The following is a 21,661-nucleotide window of genomic DNA, read 5'->3' as shown; positions in this document are numbered from 1 at the left end:
CCTGGCTTCTAATTTAAAGTTCTTTCCCCTCCCCTTCCCTTCCCTCCCTTTCTCTTTCCTCTCCCGTTCCTTCCCCTCCCCCCCATCCTCCTCTCTTCCCTCCTCTTCTTCTCTCTTTCTCTCCTCTCCTCCTCTTCTTTCTCTCTCTCTCCTCTCCTCACTTCTCCTGCTCTCTCATTCCATTTTTGTGTTCATGATTGTCATGCTTTCTCATATCAATGAAAGGATATTTCTGACATCTCTGAAACCCTTTTCTTTTCCAAGTAGATAGCCTTGGTTGCTAAGAAAAGGTATGGAAATTCAGAATGCTTTGCTTTCATGTGATGAGGTTATTTATTACAGTTCAGGCTAGTATATAGAGTTGATGTGCATAGATTACCTATGTTTGTGAAGTTCATGTCACAAATCTGTAAAGACAAGCTGATGTCTTAAATGTATTGGTTATGAAAAAGTTGTGTCTTGTCTAATGCAAAAGATGTTAGTATCTCTGTTTTTCATTGTGTCTCCAGGGTTCCAACTAGATCATAGGGACTTGTTAAGCCTTATGTTTAAACCATCAGAGGCCTGGTCTGTGTCTTTGTTGTGAGATGCCTACATCCCATTCCTGTGCCTTGTGTATATTTCTCTGATTTATTGCTGTCTAGCAGGTGTGGACAACACCTCACCCTGTCCAAGAATTCTCTATGCCAAGTTTCTACTTTCTTACAGCAGCTATGGTGTCTTCATCCATCTCTCCTACTTCCATGAGTGGGTATAGCCTGAATTCCCTGAACACAGGGACGTTACCTCGAGGTGTCTACACTACCAGCCCACGTGGGACTATGATGAGGAGGAGACTGAAAAAGAAAGACTTCAAAAGTTCATGTAAGTGAAAAAGGGAATCTTTTACATCTGGCTTGGAAGCCCATACTTGAGTTGGGAGGCAGGGAGGGTGCTGGCAAAAGAGTAGATGAAAATTAGCAAGTATTAATATCTTAGATGCTGAGATTGATAGGGGAAGCTTTTTATGTGTTTGGGACAAAATTATTTTAGAGAGATACCAGTTTGTATTATAGGCAGCTAAAATTATATGGTCCACATAATGAGGTTGCTATCTTTGATTTTATATCTAAATTGTATTGGTTCACTTAAGCTTGCTTTGCCTCTAATTTATTTAAAGGAAAGATTTTCTTTGGTGTGACACAGTCTTATTTAGAAATTAAGAAGATCAATTTGATTTCTTGGTTCTACAATAGTATTCTGTGTGCTTTTGGATTTTAAATCGTTTTGGGGGGGGCGGCATTTCTGCTCTAAATGTGATAGTATTTTATAACTACCCACCCTAACTAGACTGAGGATAAATGAACACACAAAAAAAACATTTTTTGGAATACCAGTTATGATTATCTGCTAATGGGAACCTCTGGAACAGTTAAGCACCAAAGAGACTGAACTTGTGTCAGGACCTGAGAGACCTGTTTGTGATTTGGATAATTGTTGATGAGGAATAGAGAGGAGTGAATGCATTTCTTGTGAATGTCCCTTTCTGTCCCAGCATTGACTCATCCAGCCTCACGTCATATTGCCTCTTGTCTACTCTCTAGCCAAACTGGACTGCTCTCTAATTTTCATACGTACATTGTATTTTCTCAGCTTTCTACCTTTACTCAGATTATTTCTTGAGCTTAGAATGCCTTCCCATATCATCACTGCCTGATAATTTCTACCCATTCTTTAAAGTCAAATGCCATATCCTTAATGCACTTCTTTATGGAGTGTGGAGAGAAAGGCGACCCATGTGAACACCTCATTCAGAGAGACATGAGAAGAAACTAAATGATTAAATATGACACCACCACCCCTGCTTTACACTTTGAAGAAGCTTGCCCTAATTAATTGAACTGTGTTCATATCATTCCTACCCAATTGTCCCTTCTGCCTTTATATGCTTAATTTATACTGTGTTGCCGAATCTATTATATTTATTTGGATTTTAATGTTGGTACTGGGGCCAGGGAACAGGTTATTTGCTGTGGTCACCCTTGCCCTACCACCCTAATAGCTACAGAGGGGAGTTATAAATAGAGGGGATGCCAGATTTGTAAGGCTGATCCAGTTTTAACTCTCACCTCTTGACGCTACTGTGTGACCCTAAGAAAAGCACTTAACTCCTCTAAAATCCAATCTTCTCATCTATAAAAAGAATGGTATCTGGATGATAATATCCTATTTTATTGGATTGTGAGACTTAAATCAATCCATCAGCAAGCATTTTTTAAATACTTACTATGTGCCAGGCACTGTGATAAATATTAGGGATGCATTGAAAGGCAAACACGCATTCTTTACTCACAAGGAGTTCCCATGCTAATGGAGAGACACCATACAAAGAACCATGTACATAAAATGTACATATAATGTAAATGAAAGGTGATCTCAGAGGAAAGGCACTGAGGGCGGGGGTTAAAGTGACTCTGGGAAAGGCTTCTTGCAGGTTAGATTTAAGCTGAATATGGAAAGTGATACTGATGAACAGTCATTTCACTTTCATGAGCATTGTCTGAAAAATTTCCTAGAGGTCCATACCCCTTGACAAACTGGAGCATAGTTTGGGATCATCCTCTTCCTAAGGGTCACCTTCTGCTCATAGAAGCATTGTAGTAATTTCATAGAGTGCTACCACCCACAAGTCAGCCAGTATTTATTTGAGGAATCTAAGATCTGTCCAACTCTTGGACTCCCAAGGTTGGAAACATCCATCTCAGGTTTGCAGTTTGGTCATCTGCACTCAGGGAAAGAAACACAAAGCACAAGAGACAGCCAGAGGTCCAAGGTCCAGGCTCAGGCTCAAGGAGACAGTACATATGCTTGTTGCTATGTGCTTACATCTTCCATTGGTGCTAGGAAGCCTTTCCTACCACCAATGAGAAATTCAAGAGAGAGCTATCGGAGGAGAGTCCCAGATCCCACATTCTAGAGAGAGAAAGAAGGGAACAAGAATCTCACAGGTTATCTAACTCTTTAAAACTTACTGAGCAGGCATCAAAGACATTTGTCTTTGATGCAGACTCTTTGCCCTGCTGCTGTCAAGGGGATCACGGTATTGCTTTATCAGTGGAGGTTAACTCCATTGGGTGTGCTTGACTTCCATTGCATATGCAAAATTCTTTGCAAACCTGCAAGTGTTATATGTGTCAGATATTATTATAATTAATATTATTCCCTAATTTTCCTACTTTGTAAAGGCCTTTTCCCCTTGGATTTCATGTAGCACTTTGTTTTTCAAACCCTTAATGCACTCACCATGTGTATTATAGTTATTCACGTTTATGTCTTATGTCCTGAAAGGACTGTGAGCTCTGGGTGCGCAGGGATTGTTTTAAAAAAATCTAAACTTTTTATCCTGTCCCAGGGCCTCTGTACATAGCAAGTGTCTAATAAGTGTTTATTGAATGAAAATAGAATGAAGTTATCTAAAAACAAATGAAAGAAGATGGGGTTATTTCCTTTACTTCTAGGTTGGGTAAGAAGGTTGTTGCCATTGCAATCTTATGATGACAAACAAGAATTTCCCCTTAGTTGTAAATGGTGTGACATCATTTAATAGGACAGCAAAGTAGGGATAAGACAATAGAAAAGAGACTAAGCTCTGTCAAATTGCAAGTAAGTACTGTTAGAATCTGAAACTTTTCCTAAATACTTCTGAGTATTTAGCATTGAAACAAATTGTGAGTGATTATATACATATATATAAATATATATGTGTGTGTGTGTGTGTGTGTGTGTGTGTGTGTGTATGTAATTCTCTCACTCTAATTTTTTTTCCTGGCCTGTCAAGTATAACAATATTATGATAAACATACGGGTTTTATCATCTTACCATGGGAAAATATTAGATGCAGTATCTTTACCTTTTTTTTCTTACTTTAGATTTGCTGTCACCAAAAACAGGTAAACTGTGGAATAAAACAATGCACAAAAACCTCGATATATTATATGGCATATTTAAACAGAGTAGAAATAAATTAACAAATGAAAAAAGTGTTAACTCTCTGTCCCCTTCTACCTTTTTTTAAACCCAGTTCAATTCAGCACATTTGCTGAGGTATCAGTATATGTAAGGCACTGGATATACAAATACAAGAAAGAAAATAAGCACTAGACTTGAATTTGGGAAGACCTGGGTTCAAATCCTGCCTCAGACACTTGCTGCCTGTGTCATTCTGGACAAGTCACTTAACCTCTAGCCTCAGTTTCCTCATCTATAAAATGAATGGATTTCATGATTATGTCAGTAAGCACCCCAACATACACAGGGGGGACCTGCTATCACAGGTTCTTAGATTTGCATTCATAAAAGGAAAAGCAACTTTTAAGGGCTTAACAGTCACTTTCATCAAGCACATATACCATTCACCTAGTTCAGGGGGGTCAACACCCTGAACCCTAAAGTAATCAACAGACATGGCTTCCTCTGTCTGACCACAATTCAACAGACAGATACATCTGTCTGACCGGTTACCAGAGAAGGAAGCATGACATCTGGGCCCTCAAAGCCAGGGGGCTCTTTAGTGGCTTCCCAGAGTCCTCATCTGGCCCAAAAAACACTCTTAAAAAAATAAGCTCCAAAGTGAAACCTCACCCTCAAGAGTATTTATACACTTTTTAGAGCCAGAGGGCATAATCCTCTGACCCAGAGCCTCAATAGAAAAAACAAAAAGATACTTGGGATCCTCCTACAAAACAACTCCCCTAATCAAGCATCCCACAGTGGGCTGGCCCATCAATGGGTGGGAAAGATCCTCCTCAGTCACATTCAAATAGAGGCATTCTATTTCTTGATTATGCAAAAACAAAAACAGCAAAAGTTCCTATTTTACTTGCCTTTACAATGATGTATAAGATGGATTTGATGACCTTGAAGGTTCATTCTAGCTCTAAATCTACAATCCTTCCCTTTAGTTTTGTTTTTATACTACTTGTGATATCTTCAGAGTCAGTAGAAGGTATTTTGCTATTCAATTACTAATGTACATTGCCATATTTATTTTTATGAACATTTTCAATATGGATAATAGTGCATATGTACCAGGTTCCTATGTACATGTGAATATCATGAGTATGTACCATGTACATGTATACAATAATCATCACCAGAAAATATGTCATGTCATGTCCATGACAAGGATAAAAATTAAGAAAAATGAGTAAGTTTGTTTGCATTTCTATTTTATAGGCAGTTATTTATGTTTAGCAAGACATTTCTTGTCAGTTAAGATGGCTAGTGGACACAAGATAAGGAAAATGTGTGTTGATTTTCAAGCATATTTAATTTCATGGAAAGAATTCAAGCTCTGTCTCATTCCTCTAATCAACTCAAAATTGTCCTTAAATTAGCAAATGATTCTTCTTCAGATAGGAATGTAAGCAGAACAATCCATTAATTTGCTAATTTCCTACTCTCCCTCATGGCCATTAGCCAGAATTTGTTATTTTAAAAGAATTTACTTAAAGGATGTGTCTTCATGTATCTCAAAAGTACATATGTCTGCTTACGTTTTAATCGTATAATAAATTCATAAGACAATGTGGCATAGTGAATAAAGAGTTGGTCTTCGCATCAGGAAGACCTGAGTACAAGACATGTCTTTGCCACTTTCTGACTTAACCTTGGACAAATAATTTAAACTCTCAGTACCCTATACAACTCTAAGTAATAAAGGTTTGTTGAAAGAATTAACTGATTCCCCCAAAACTGAGAGAAGATGGGATCATTTCTTTTACTTATCAGATGGGATAGGAAAATTGTTTCCACTGTAACCCAATCATGACCAACTTGGAAATCCACCCAGTTGTAAATGGGTGTGACTTGTGTAGATATTAGTCTACACTGGTAGAGGAAGTTCCTTACCAGAAGCTCCCCATCAATGAAGCAATAGGTCTAGTTAACACAATTAAGAACTAAATGTGTAATGATGATAAAATACTGCTACTATATATTCGCATTTATATAGAAACATCTGAAAAATTAATAGTTTTCCAAATTCTGACAATAAAAGGATGGTATAGGATGCTCTGAACCTTTTACTACTACAGGTTTGAAATGATATAAGTGACAAGTTTTCTCAGGAACAACTAACTAATAATAAAAAGTTTATTGTGACTCTTGCCAGTTTTATTTCCTCCTCTTTATTTTGGTTTTGACATTTTTTTTCTTTCTTTATGGATGGAAAATAACAGCAGTAACAACAAATAAAATAAAAGTCTATCTGTATACGGTGAAAAATTGATACTATCGCCTGTAAAATGCAAATTTCTCACATGTAGCTAAAATACAAAGCAGTGGTCCAGCCCAAAAAGAATAAAACACTCTCATCCAATATTTTAAAATTCTTTATTTTTGTCAGCAGAGAGACAAAAAAACCCTAGAACATTTTATGTTATTGAGATGGAAAATCACATGACAATAGAATTTAGAATTTAAGAGAAATTAGATCAAGAACCTGAAAACTACAAAGAAATGATTTATGTAAGACCATGCAGGTAGTTTCAATAGTTGAACCATGCCTGAAACCAGGGTCCTCTGACTCCAAATCCAACGCTTTTTTCCATTGGAACATCTCTCTCCCAATATATCACATGGCTTAGCACACAGATAGAATGATGCTTAGATGTCACCTCCACCCTTTCTCGCAACCTAGTTTCCTTCAAAGCTCAGCTGAAGTGCTCCACCTCCTATATGAGGCCTTTCCTGATCCCTCCACCTACTGGTTAATGCCTGCTCCTCAAAATTCCTTGTATTTATTTTCTATATATTCTATATAAATATACATGTTGTTTCCTTTGATAAAGTATAAGCTTTTTGAGGGCAGGCTCTGTTTCATTCTTTTTTTTTTTTGGTTTATAATTCCATCACCTGGTACATATTAGATGCTTTATAAATGCTTCTCAGTTTATTAGAATAATCATTCTCCTACATTATGCACCACAAAAGCATTTATGGTGTTTTATAAATACTGTAATAACAGAAACTATGACGCCATGGGACCAGGTCTTAGAAAATTGTTCTTGATGACTTTCAAAAACTTCCTGCCCATGTTCCCTAACCTGTGGGTGTTCCCCACCCACCCTGGGGGAAATCTAGACTGAGAAGGCATGCTTGTTCCAGATAATGGCAGCCTTGAGAAGTGGTGGATCTAGTTAGCATTTCCTGGCTTCTGTTCTAAGCTGCTGGAACGGAGGCAGCTCACAGGGGTGTGGCAACCAGTAGTGGTAAGTTGGAGCAGCCTATCTCTTACTGTTCTCTGGAGAGCAAAACTACTGAAGAGGAATCAGGAAATAGATGTTGGAGCCTGTCCATAAGGCTGCCACTGCCAGTTCATAGGAGAGAATATGAGGGTGAAAAAAGTTGGGAAGCCTGAAATGTAAGGTACACGGCAAGTCTGCCTGGAAAGAATTTAAGCACTCAAGCTTTTAGTCAAAGTAATGAGGTTTTTTTGTAATGCCAACAGAGTGAGCTAGATTCCTAATGAATCTGCAACTTGATGGGGATGAGATTGATACTTATACATAAAAAGGGAAAAGTTAAAAGATCTAGGTAGGATTAAGGAGTGGTAAATAGTCTGGGGTGAGCCAGGTGCTACAGTGAAAGGAATATCAGGTAAATTAATTAGGTGATCTAGAGGGGATTAGGGAGTGGTTCAGTATATGCAAATCATCTGGAGTGGACCTAGTAAGACAGTGAAAGGAATGTCAGATAAGCTAATTAGGTGATTTAGGTGGCCTGGAATGGGCCAGCTGCCTTGGACAGAGGCACCAATGATCTGGACTGCTGAAATGTATGAGAAAATTCAGGGACTGGGTTGTTTTCAAAGACATGGTCTTTTCTTTTTAGGGATCCAGGTCCCATCGCTAAATCATTCCGACCTTGCTTCCTTCAGTAAATATAGAAGCAAGTGATATTGCTTGGTATTGAACTTTTCTCCTCCAGTGATACATTTTTTACTGTGACTTTGCAAGTACCTCTTTTCCTTTTTTTTTTTTTTGCAAGGGATAGATAGAACAATGATACCTAACAAAGGCAAAGCTGTTCCATTCTTATTTTGCTTTTGTTTCCTCCAAAAAGAGGAGTGACTTTTACCCTGGAACGATATGGAAGAAAAATGACTAACAGGCAGTTGATGCCTAAGGTATGTAAGATAATAGAGAGTACGAGAGGACCTTGCTGTCCTTAGTGAATTAAAATCACCTGGACCAGAGGAATAACATCCTCCAGTTTGGAAAAAACTGACAGATATGACTGCTGAGCCACCATCAGTGATGTGTGAAAGATCATGGAAAATGGGAGAGGTACTATCTATGAGACTGGAGAAAGATAAACATCCTCTCCGCTTTCAAAATGGGCAAGAACTAGAATCTGCAAGCTATAGACCAGAGAGCTTGATTATAGTTCCTGGGAAAATTCTAGAATGAGTCAGTAAAAAGAGGGTTGTCAAAAATGTAGAAAGGGAAGCATTGATTACTAAGAGACAGCGTGGAAGCTTCAACAAAAGCAGACTGTGTCAGACTAATCCCCCTTCCTTTTCAGACAGGATTACTAAACCGGGAAATAAAGGGAATGCTCTGGCTATAACTTACCCAAATTTTAGCAAAGCTTTTGATAAAATAGCTCATGCTATTTTTGTGTAAAAGATAAAGAAGTTTGGCTTAATAGATTAAAAACAATCAGTTGAATTCAGAACTGGCTGGATGACTCAAAGAATAGTTGTTAAGGGAGGTAGGTGGCATAGAGTACTGGACTTGGATTCAGGAAGACCTGAGTTCAAATCCAGCCTTGGATACCTACTAGCTGTGTGAACCGTGGCAAAAGTCATTTAACCTCTGTTTGCCTCAGTTTCCTCAACTGTAAAATGGGGATAATAATAGTACCTACCTCCCAAGGTTGATGTGAGGATTAAATGAGGTGATAATTATGAAGCACTTAGCATAGTGCTTGGTACATAGTAGGTTCTATATAATTACTGGCTAAATTATTGTTATCATTAATGGCTTAATGTCAGGATTCCAAGAGGTCTCCAGAGGAACGCCTCAGGCAGAAGTATCAAACATTTTCTCTGCATCGCTGCCTGCCAATACTCACCACCGCCTCCCTAACCAGATTGAAAAGTAATCAGGAAATATTTAACAAAATAAATAAAAATAGAATAAAACATAGATAATATTAACGTGTGATTTTCTAAGTCAATATGTGGCCCACAGGATTCCTTACGTATGATTTCTGTTTGGGTTTGACAGCAGGGACTCCAGGGTTGTGTACTTAGACCTGTGCTCCTTAACATGGTTGTCAGTGACTTAGATAAAAGCCTTTCTGATTTGCTCCTCAAATTTGTTGTTCCTCCTTCATTTTCAAAGAGAACCAATGACATCGCAGGTGATGTCTTGATTTGTGCTTGAGTTGGAGTCAGGTGAGGCAGAGTTGTGTGAAAGCATCAGCCTCATTCTCTCTTTATAAGTCATTGGAGTCTAGTGGTAAGACACAAGTCAAAGCCAAGTCTGACCAAACTCTAAGTGCCCTGTGGTACCTGCTTCATCCATCTTCAGGGACTTTGGACCAAATTGTTCTCATCAGCCCTTTCTGCCAGGGGAAGTCTTCACATGCTTGGAGTAGCCACCTCCCTAATTTACTGATGGGTTTGAGGCAAGTCAGTTACCCTCAACCAGGTTTAGTCTGTCTGCAAAGATGGTTTACCAGGATGTGGCTGCTTACAGCTTCTTGGAATGACAGAAAGGTTGGGATGGATGGTTAAAACATTGAATGCCCAATTAAAGATCTAGAAGGATTGTGAGGGGCTATAGCACTGGACTAAATCTAACATGGTGATATTCAGGGTGAATTTAGAGATAAATTATGATAATCAGAAAATTAGGAATAAATGTTGATAAAAGGGGAAAATTTAAAGTCTTGCACTTGGGTACCAAAAAAGTTCACAAATATAAGGTGGGGGAGGCATGAACAGATAGCAGTTCTAAAAAAAAAAAAAACAAACCTGGGTTCTTAGGGGACTACAAGCTCAGTGTGTCAGCACCAGGATGTGGCAGACAATTAGCTAAAGCAATTCTAAGTTTCAGTACTAGAGGCCTAGCTTCCAGGAATATGAAGTTTATAGTCCCTCTGTACTGGGTCTACTCCTGTCAGAAACTTGCTTTCACTTCTGGGCACCAAGATTTAGCAAAGACACTGTTAAGCTGGAGGTAGGACAGTAGAGGGTCTTGGGTCCATGATATGTGAGGAGAAAACTGAGGTGGCCCATGATAGCCATCTTCAAGTATTTGAAGGGCTATCATGTAGAGAAAAGATGGGTTTGTTCTGTCTGGACCCAGTAGCAAAAACAGAAGATTTGGAAGTTGCAGAAATACCCATTTAGGCTCAATGTCAGGAAAAACTTCCTAACCATGAGAGTTGTCCAAAAGTAAAATGGGATGCCTCAAGAGGTGGTAAATTTCTTCTCCTTGGAGGTCTTTGCGTCCAGATGACTCAGTATTATACCAGGGATACCTTTCCTGCCCAGGCTGGCCATGAAGATCCCTTCCACCTCTCACGTTCTGCAGTTTCTTTGGCACATTCCTGGAGATGCCTTCTCTTGCTTAATGTCCTGTCTGCATGTGCTCACAAAGTAGAAAGTAGCAACCATCATCATCCTTCCCTCTCTTCCTAAGGTCAGGGAGATGAAGGGTATGTGATCAATGACCCCCTCTCATAGTTTAATTCTGATGCATCCCATCTGAAATGAACAAGGTTATTGATCTCCAAAGTATGATTTTTGAATGTTTGAATTATCTTCTATGCTTTTTAAAAGCTCATAGTTTCTGTGTAATGGAATATCCAAAATTAATCTCTAATTATTTTTCAATTAATTTAATTTAAATTATTTAAATTTAATCTAATTTAATTTTAATTGTTAAATTTAATTAATTTGAAAGTTTAGTTTAATTAATTTAAAAGTTTAGAAGGGACTTTGATTTTGGAAGAATAAAGAACTATTTTTTCTCTTCCTTTCTTTTCTCCACTTTCCCATAAAATTCTTGCATTCAGATTCCAGGATTGTAGCTTTAGATCAGGAGATGATCTTACAGAGGTGATCAAATCTAATGCCCTCAAAATTCCCAAATAAGGAAACTTAGACTGAAGGAGGATAGCTAGCTGGCACAGTGAATAGAGTGCCAGGCCTAGAATCAGGAAGATCTGAATTCAAATCTGGGCTCAGACACTTACTAGCTGTGTGATCCTAGGCAAGTCACTTAATCCTGTTTGCCTCAGTTTCCTCATCTGTAAGATAAGCTGGAGAAGGAAATGGCAAACCACTCCAATATCTTTGCCAAGAAAACCCCAAATGGGGTCAGAAAGAGTCAGACACAACTGAAATGTTTAAGTATCTGAGACAGGATTCAAACTCGGGTCCTCCTGACTCCATGCCCAGCATTCTATCCACCATTTAGCTGCCTTTTAAAATTCTATTTAACAGATGTTTGGTTGGGATATACCTTAAGCAGAATATTATCCTAGAGGGTTTGGAGGTGAGAAAAAGTACAGAATTGAAAAAAGACTTGGCCACTGTCCTCAAAGAACTTATAGTCTAAGTTTATGACAACATAAAGAAAAAGCTGTGATATGAAATAAAACTTAAGTGCTTTACAGAAGGCAACAATTCAACAAATATTTACTTACCTGCAATGCATTACTCTGTACTGGCTAATAAGAATAAAAATATAAAAATAGAAGATAAAGGTAAAAACAGAACAGTCTCTGTCCTCAAGAAATTTATGTGTTCTTCTGGGATGGGAGGTGGAGGATAGGGAATCCACCGTGGACACAAATAGTTAGATACAAGGTAATTTGAGAAGTCACACAACTGGGATGACCAGGGAAGACTTCACCAAAGAAATGGTGTCTAAACAGAGTCTTGACAGAAGGCAAGAAATCATAGAGTTGTGAAGGAATCCTATTCTAGGCATGAGGGAGATATAAGCAAGTATGTGGAGGTGAGAGATGAATGTTTGAATTCCAGGAGCACATTTATTATTCACACACATAATAATGATAGGGGATATTTACGTAGCACTTTATGGTCTACAAAGTACTATGTTCACTCATTGGATCCCAACAACCCTGAAAGCTAGGTAATACAAGTATTCTAATCTCCATTTTACAGGTTAGGAAACTGAGGTTAAGACACATTAAGTGATCTCTCCGTGGACACATAGTTAATATCAGAGACAAGTTTCACATTCATGTCTCTCTAGATTCCACATCTAGCTCTGCAGTACATTGTAATAAATGGACATGGATTTGAAGTCAGAACTAGTTTTGAGTCCCACCTCTAACACTTCCTAGATTTGTTGGTCAGTCAGTAGAACATTTATTAAACACCTACTATATGCCTAAGTTCTGAGGATGAAAAAGAAAGGCAAAAGAGTCTTTGCTGTCCAGGATCTCTCAATCTAGTAGGGGAATTTTTTTAACATTAGCATGTTGCTTAACCTCTCTATACCTCAGTTTTACCATCTGTAAAATGGGAATTGATAAATTCTTGTAATCTCATCTCACCAAGTTGTTGTGAGGTTCAAATGAGATGATTTTATATATGTGTGTGTGTATGTGTGTGTGTGCTTTGTAAACTTTAAAATGAAATATAGACATATTATTGTTTTTTTTTCTTTTATACCACATGGCCTAGACATGGGTATTTATGGTTAGACCCAGTAGAAATGAGTGAGGAATATATGGAAATGTATTTGGAATACAAACAATTGAGCAGAAAGTTTCCAGAATAAGTGTCTTCCATTCTAATTAGTGAATAAACTTAAATGTTTCTAACTGAGGCCAGAACTCAGTTCAGTTGCTTTCAGTCTAACGGTGACGATAGGAGGAGTTTAATTGCATCAGCCAGATTCTTTAACTATAGGTTTGTAATTTACATGCCATCTTTTTTTTCTTCCACAAGTCAAGATTGATGAAATTCAGTAAAGATAACTCCTGTTGTTTTCTACTTTGCATAAGTCAGTTCCTTGTTTTCCCTCACTATATGGAAATCCTCAATTCATCTTTTCATTCCTGACCTCTTCCTAATTCTTTTAGTATTTGCAGTAAACAGCAACAGACAGTAGGTTTCAGGAATTCAATATGTATGAGTTTCATCAGTTTGCACCAGTTTTCAGAAAACTCCTTTTACAAATTTCAAGAAATCCCAACACATTTTTGGAGATGATTGTAGCATCCCAAAGCTGAAAGGTCCTTGAACATTTTTACAACATGTGATTTTTCAGTGCCCAAATTAATTTATTAATACTTTCTGAAGAATATTGGAAAATTTTGCATACCTACATTCAGGCTGGAGAAGAGGTACTGGAGACATTGGCAGCCAGTAAGGAGGGGACTGCCATAGTTCAGGGGAGAGTCAATGAGGGTCGAACTAGGGGTAGAGACAGAAGAATGGAAAGCAGAGAAGAATGAAGATGGGGAAGGTAGAATTGCCTGAAGCTGGCAGCTCACTGGATGGCAGCAGATCCAGAGAAAGGGAGGAGTCAAGTATGGCTTTTGATTCTAGATAAATGCTAATATCTTTGACAGAAATAATAACAAAAATGATAATAACAGTAGCATTCCAATGATGCTTTAAGGTTTTAGGAAGTTTATTTTCTCATTTGGTTCTCATGACTCTGTGAAGTGTAGGGGTTATTATTATCATCCCTTTATAGATTATAAAACTGAGGCTCACAAAGGTTAGGTGACATCATGGGTCACACAGCTAGGAGGAGTCTGAGGCAGGATTAAGTAGCAAGAAGGGGAACTAGTTTTATAGAATAATTCATTCAGTTTTAGATCTGTAAAGTTTAAAATGCCAGTAAAACTTAAGGGGGGGAAGTTGACGTATAGATGCAGATTTAGGGTGTGACAAAAGTGGAAAATTTCTGTAAAAGTAACCAGAAGGATGTGTTAGGGAATCAATAGGAGGCAGATAAAAGGAAAGAAGATACAAGAACCAGCTGACATGAGATATAATGAATTTGTAGCAGACCCTTTTTAGCAGAGTTGTACCTCATCTCCCTTTCTCCCCCTTCTCATCACCCAAGTTTTAATAGCTCAGAAGCCAAGAAAGCAGGAATGAATCAGGATTGGGCATTGGCAAGGAGGATACAGGCATTCTTTAAAGACGCTGTAGATTTATGCACTACTGCAGTAAAGTGAATATCACGATAAAATGAATCACATGAATTTTTTAGTTTTCCAGTGCATATAAAAGTTATGTTTATACTGTAGTGTAGTCTATTAAATGTGCAATAGTATTATGTCTAAAAATAATTAAAAATTATTTATTGCTAAAAAAATATTAATCATCATCTGAGCCTTCAGAGAGCTGCAGTCTTTTTTGTGGTGGAGGATCTTGCTTCGACCTTGATGGTGGTAGTTAAAGGTTGAGTGGCTGGGGCAATTTCTTAAATTAGGACAATAATGAAATTTACTATATCTATTGACTCCTCCTTTCACTTGAACACTTAGAAGCCATTGTAGGGTTATTAATTTGCCTAATTTCATTTGTGTTGTATCTCAGGGAGTAGGGAGGTCCAAGGAAGGGGAAAGAGAGAATGGCCAGTTGGTGGAGCAGTCAGAACGCACACAGCATTTGCCAGTTCAGTTCACCATCTTATGTGGGCACAGTTCATGGTGCCCAAAAACAATTAGAATAGCAACCTCAAAGATCACTGATTATAGATAGCTATAACAGATATAATGAAAATAATATGAAATATGAAATAATATGAAATATGAAATAATGAAAAAAATTTAAATATTGCAAGAATTAGCAAAAATGTGACAGAGATGTGTGCACACGCTATTGGAAAAACGGTGCTGATAGAGTTGCTTGATGGAGGGTTGCTACAAATCTTCAGTTTGTAAAAACAAAACAAAACAAAACACCCATAATATTTGCGAAGCACAGTAAAGAGAAGTATGCCTATATAAAAAACAATTAAGGGAAAAGGTATTCTAGGGTATTCTATTTTCTTCATTGAAGTATATGATTAAAATTGTTAACCATGGGATCATGGCAATTATATGATATAGTGGATAGTGCTGGAGTTTAAAAAGGCCTGAGTTCAAATCCAGCCTTAAGTGTGCAATAGTGTTATGTCTAAAAAAAAAAAGGTACATACCTTAATTAAAAATACTTTATTGCTAAAAAATACTAACCATCATCTGAGCCTTACTTACTTATTAGCTATATAATTGTGGGTAAGTCACATAACTTCTCTCTTCCTCGGTTTTCTCATCTGTAAATGGGGTGATCATAATAGTATCTACTTCACAGGATGGCTGTGAGAATCAAACGAGATAATGTGAGGCACATTGCAAACTTTAAATTGCTATGTAGATGCTGACAACTCTTCTTTTTACTATTTTTGTTGCTATTAACGTTATTGTTGTTAGATCCAGGTTGGATAGGGAAGCTGTAAAAGTCAGAGGATGGCATTGAGAAGCTGGGAGTCAAAATGGTAGAGACCAAGCTCAGTAGGAAAGAGAGAAGGAGACACTTGGAATAAAAGGTAGATTGTGGTCAGAAATGGAAATTTCAGAGTTTGAGATTTTGAAAATAGAATAGGTCTAAAGTTCTACTGTATTATAGGTGAATAAACTGAGTTGGGATGAGGGTGATGGTCAGTGGAGATGAGTATATTCAGCAACTATAAAGAGGATCATGGCTGTGAGGGTAAATTTTACTGAAAACAATGGCAAGGGACAGGGTGGAAAATAAATCTGTAAGCTAGGTACTAAAGTCATGAAAAAGAGAGAATATTCTAGACATCTGTAGATAACAGCTAGAAAATAGGAAGGGAAGAAGATGGTATAAGCAGAGGTCAAACAAAGAATTTTGTTGACTGATGCTAAAAATAGTCTAAAAATTGTACTGTGGACCCAAGACATGCCAGATAGCTTTATCCATAAATTAGGAGAAATGGAAGAAGAGTAGTTTTATCCATGAGTTAGAAGAAAGAGAAGAAGGAACTACTTTCATTGGAGGCAAGACAGTTAAAGGAAGGAGATGAGAATAATTGCTTAAGGAAGAGAAGGTGGAGTTTGCTCATCACAGATAGCAGAGTTAAGGTTGGGGGAGACAATAAAAAGGCTGGCAGGGATGGAGTGAGCCAGGATAGGGATAAGGCTGAACTGGCTAAGAATGAAGATACCCGAGGAGGTGGCAATAGAAAGGGTCTTTTACTGAGGGCAACAAATGTTGATTCCAGGAAGTAGGTTGGAGTCATTTGGAATAATGAGAGGAAGAGAATACTTAATGGGTATAATTTTGATATTAGAAGACTTTATACAACCATAATGTTTCTTTTTAAAACGGTGAGAGGCTATGGACCAAGGCAAGTTTGTCCCAAGACACTGGGCTTTGGGACAGTATGTGGTTGTGGTTTTTTTCCTCCCTAAGGGTGAAAATAAAATCATTAGTCTATGGAACCTCAGTAAAGCATGGGCATAGAATTTTACAGATAAAAGAAACAAGAAATAATCTAGTCCAGCTCTCATTTTACAGATGAGATGAAGGGATTTGGCTGAGGTTAAACAATGAAATTAGTGGCAAACCTAAGACTAGAATGCCTACCAGTTCTTACTGTTCTTTCTACTTTGTAGTTGTATCCTTACAAAGAGAAGCCAGTAAGCCCCCAGGAAGGAGGCCTCCCAGGTGAAATGATGTAAGCAATGAGATATTTGTCTGTCTTGTAATTAACAAAGGATAAAGGAATCTTTCTGAAAATTTTACTAGTAAACCCGAAAGGGAGGGGACCATGTCCTGAAACATCCGTATTTCTTTGATCTGTCCATACTTATGGGTCCCTTCCTCTTGTGTGTTTCCCTTCATAGTGTCTTTGGCCTCCAGCACTGTTGGCTTGGCTGGGCAGGTCGTCCACACTGAAACTACAGAGGTAGTGCTAACCGCTGATCCTGTCGTGGGATTTGGGATACAACTCCAAGGCAGTGTATTTGCCACTGAGACTTTGTCTTCTCCTCCGCTGATTTCCTATATTGAAGCTGACAGTCCAGCAGAAAGGTGAGATGCTTAGAGATGAGGGCACTTGTCTTCTCTGCTTTCCTGAGGAAGTTTGGTGTTGGATACCATTGGATGGTTATTAACTTATGGAACACTGCCGCATGCAGGAAATGCGGACCACAATGAACTCTGTTCTGACAATAAAATTTGATGTTCTTGATCCATTCTGAGAACAGCAAGCATCTGTGCCTTTATCTCACAGTTTTCCCATCAGGGGACTGGAAGCTATATTAATTAAGGGGAGAAATCCATAAGAAAATCTCTGAAGTTTAAACTTTAATAATTTTTATGCCATAGGGGAAAGCACATTCATCACTGCTGTGTATTAGTTCTGATCCAATCATAGCAGATACTGCCAAGCTGAATTATTCATTACTTCTTTGGAACACTTCAGTACCCTCATCTCCTTTCTTGCATTTTTGTTCTGGCTACTGCCTGGATTTGTGCAAGGCACTGTTGACTTTAGCACCTGCTACAAACCTCATATTGGATGATACAGATTGCAGTAGGTAAAAAAGAACTGCATTACAACCATGGTTCATTAGAGTTCTAATTCAGTTGGTTTGGGGCTTTTAACTTGGTTACCGTGCACTCTTTTCTCTTCTGTGTCAAACCTCTAACATATAGTTGTGAATTTAGGTGCGGAGTGCTGCAAATTGGAGACCGGGTGATGGCAATCAATGGAATCCCCACCGAAGACAGCACATTTGAGGAAGCCAGTCAGCTTCTCCGAGACTCCTCCATCACTAGCAAGGTCACTTTGGAAATAGAGTTTGATGTTGCAGGTACTTTACATGATGTTTTCTAATATAAAGGCTCTGCCAAGACCACACTGAATGTGAATTATATTTGTTATTTACCGTGGGGGAGAACTACTTACATGGGAAATATTTTTTATTTGTTTGAGTTTTGGGTGTCATTCTGAATCAGGCATTTCTTTAGTCATGTATTAAGAAGACACCATAAGAGCATCTGGAAATAAATAATGACAAAATGAAAAACTGAGAGTAGATATAGATGTGAAGTAAGAACACTAGGTAACATTTATTCTTTCTGATTCTTCCTTAAATGGACAGTTATAGATATCTTCCAGTCATGGAAAGGGAAATGGCCTCATCACTCTCTAATCATTTCCCTCAGAAGCATGCATGATAGTACCATGGAGAGGGGTTTGAGAGATTCATAATGCTTCCCTTAGTGGGCTGACATAAGCCTTGTTTCTCCCCTCTCTAGAGTGAAGAATGAGGTTTAGGAAGTACCAGTTATTATACGGGTGCTTCCTAGATCATCCTGTGTCTTTCTCTATGGCCAACTCTTGTTCCACATTCATTTTGTGGGCAGATTTGTTCAGATCATGTTGCTGATGTAATCAAGGTTATATGTTCAATCGGAACATCAGCCTGTTATCAATCACTGGTGGTCTTCACATAGAGAAATGTTACCAAGGGAAAAGAGCAAAGGAAAGGAAGGGAATGGGCATTAATGAGCACCTGCTGTGTGCCATGCCCTGCGTCAAACACTTTACTAATATTATCTCATTTGATCCTCACAACAACCCTGAGAGGTAAGTGCTATTGTTATTCCCATTTAACAACTGAGGAGACTGAAGAAGTTAAGTGACTTGCCCAGGATTACACAGCTAGGAATTGTCTGAGATCACATCTGAACTCAAGTCTTACTGACTCCAGAAGCGGCATTGTATCTGCTAAGCCATCTACCATGAGTTGAATGCTAGGATCCTAGCCAGCATTTTTTTTTTTGCCATCACCTTGAAGGCAAGAACTACATCTTATTTAAACTTCAGACAACTTTTCTAAGTCTTAGTCTCCTCATCCCTAAAATGGGGCTAAAGAAGCAGGAAGGTACAGTAACTAACCCTGGAGTAAGGAAGACCTGACATGTATAATCTGTGCATCTAGGCAGGTCACTGAGCCTCTCAGTGACCTGAGACAACTCTTTTAGACTAAAAATTAATGAGCAGATACTGATTTGTATTGATGGAGGGAGTTTCCACACTGGAAATACTCTATAATTCTGCTATAGGCCTGTTTATATGGACTGTTTGTGCCTGACTTGTGGTAGAACCTTCCAAGTTCATATTGGTCTGATCAGCCACAGCTGGACACACTACATGGTGATGACATTTTGGTCCTCTTTGAGAAAGGACAATGACCAACCAACTAACCTACCTACCTCAGACAATTACTATAATGAAGCATTTGGCAAACTGTAGAGTACTGCAGAGATGTGAGCTATTATAACCAAAGAGCCCAGATCTCACACTGTACAAGTTCTGAAGGATACAGTTCATAGAGAGTGAATGACCTCTGTAGGTCTCTTAATATTTTAGCTCATTCACTTGCAGGCATTTCAGAATAGCTAACTTCCTGTAGAAACCATCCTTCTCTTCCCACTACCTGTCTGGAAATTTTGATTTCCTCTCAATCCTTTCCCTTTTTTCCTACCTATTTGACCACCATCCAAGCCCCTACCTTGTCTTAGATCCCTGTGTCTCACCTCTTCCAGGGTCAGGTAGTGATAGGACTGGTAGGGACTAAGAAAAGTGCATTCACCAGCCTGAGACCTGGGATTTCCTTGGCAGCACACTAATTCCCTCATACCCATCCAGAAGCCTACTCTGGTTCTCTCAATTACCTTTCCCCACCTACCTTCTATGGCAAAATGCCGAATAAAGTCCAAGGGTGCATTTTTTGTGACTCTAAACTTTAGTAGCAATACCAAAAACATTCAGATGATAAAATATAAATTTTTAAAATGATTGTATAGAAAATCATAAACTCCAACTTATTTACACTTTGTTTAAAATGTGTTTTTTTACACTTGTTGATAGCAAATCAGTCATCAGGCAAGCACTTATTATGTGCCTGTTGTGTACCAACACTGTGGCATGCATTGAGAGTTCCAGTACAAAGAATGAGATGATCCCTCCACTCAATGAGTTTACATTCTAATGGAGATCAGAAATATGTACATAAATGATATACATAGCAAAAATATGGAGCAGGAGTTCTTAACTCATTCTTTTTTTGGGCCTAGTGATACCAATAAACCCCTTCTCAGAATATTTTAAAATAAATAAAACACAATACATAAGATTATGATGGAAGCTAATTATGTTAAAATAGTTACCAAAAATATTTTTAAAATAAGTTCATGAAATAAAATGAATAAATGTGAACATATACAAAGTGGACAAATACAACCATAACATCTTGTTTGTTTCCAGGTCTGAATCTTCTATGTTTTCTTCTTTTTGAAACGTTGTTCCTGTCATTCTTCAATAAGAGCAATATTTACAGGCTTGTGGTCAGTTGGCATCCTGATTTGGCTTATTTACCCCACATCAGTAGGTGGCACGATGGAGAGAGCATTTGACTCCATGTCAGGGAGATCTGAGTTCCGATTCAGCCTCAGATACTTACTAGCTTTGTGACCCTGGGCAAGTTAATAAACCTGTCTGTGCCTCAGTTTCCTCATATGTAAAATGGGGATAATAATAGCACCTACCCCAAAGGGCTATTGTCAGGATCAAATGAGATAACATTTGTAACGTGCTTTGCAAACCTTAAAACACTATTTAAGTGTTCAATAAAATGTAAGTCTTCCATGTTTCTTTGCATCTTTCATATCTGTCAATTTTGATTTATGATAAAGTTCTATAACATTTATATAATACACTCGAGACATTTCTGGATTATTGGCTATATGAATTATTCTTAAGTTTTTACTATTATTAATAGCTAGCATTTATATAGGGCTTACTGTGTGTCAGAAGGCAGCTGGGTGGTGCAGTGGGTAGAGCACTGGACTGGGAAACAGGAAGACGCATCTTCCTGCATTCAAATCCGGCCTCAGACACCTACTAGCTATGTGACCCTGGGCAAGTCACTAACCTTGTTTGCCTTGGTTTCTGCATCTGTAAAATGATCTGGAGAAGGAAATGGCAAACCACTCCAGTATCTTTGCCAAGAAAACCCCAAGAGGGGTCACAGAGAATCAGACACGACTGAAAAATGACTGATCATTTTGCCAGGGACTATGCTAAGTGCTTTACAATTAATATCTCATTTGATCCTCACAACAATCCTGAGAGGTAGGTACTATTATTATCCCCATTTTACAGATAAGGCAACTGAGGCAAACAGAGGTAGAGGTTAAGTGACTTGCCCAAGTCACACAAAAATGTCTGAGGTAGAATTTTAACTCAGGTGTTCCTGATTCCAAGTTCTGTACTCTATGCAGTGACCCACTTAGCTGTATGAGTAAAGCACATGTTGTTATTTTTGTACAGACAGGTCTTTTTTTTCCTTCTCATAACCTTCTTTTAGAGTATAGTCCTGGGTAGTGGGATCCCTAAGTCAAAGGGCACTATCACTTCTGTTGCTTCCTTAAGAAGAGGTGATGTGGTATGATAGCATGTTAGATTTTTAAGTCAGTAAATCTGGGTTCAAATCTCACTTGTGACATATTCTCATATGCCAAATGAGGAGCCTAAAGAGAGGGTCAGTTTGTTCATGATTCTTTCTAAGATGTTCATCTACCTCTGG

General features: G+C 38.2%; 1 protein-coding gene across 9 annotated transcripts in view; it reads left to right on the top strand.

Moving 5' to 3' along the window:
* Positions 1 to 21,661, top strand: part of GRIP1 (glutamate receptor interacting protein 1) — an 806,557-nt gene that overhangs the window by 669,222 nt on the left and 115,674 nt on the right. For 6 of the 9 annotated variants that reach the window (XM_072655295.1, XM_072655296.1, XM_072655293.1 and 3 more), the window contains 3 exons: positions 709 to 864; positions 16,907 to 17,093; positions 17,733 to 17,878. In XM_072655295.1, the coding sequence (XP_072511396.1) occupies positions 709 to 864; positions 16,907 to 17,093; positions 17,733 to 17,878 (489 nt within the window). The remainder of the gene's footprint in view (positions 1 to 708; positions 865 to 16,906; positions 17,094 to 17,732; positions 17,879 to 21,661) is intronic. The other 3 variants (XM_072655294.1, XM_072655291.1, XM_072655297.1) reach the window with 1 other exon arrangement.

This window comes from Notamacropus eugenii, chromosome 3, assembly GCF_028372415.1.
Source record: "Notamacropus eugenii isolate mMacEug1 chromosome 3, mMacEug1.pri_v2, whole genome shotgun sequence".
Taxonomy (NCBI): Eukaryota; Metazoa; Chordata; class Mammalia; order Diprotodontia; family Macropodidae; genus Notamacropus; species Notamacropus eugenii.
Note: the sequence above shows the minus strand (reverse complement) of the source record. Positions and strands in the feature narration are given on the sequence as shown.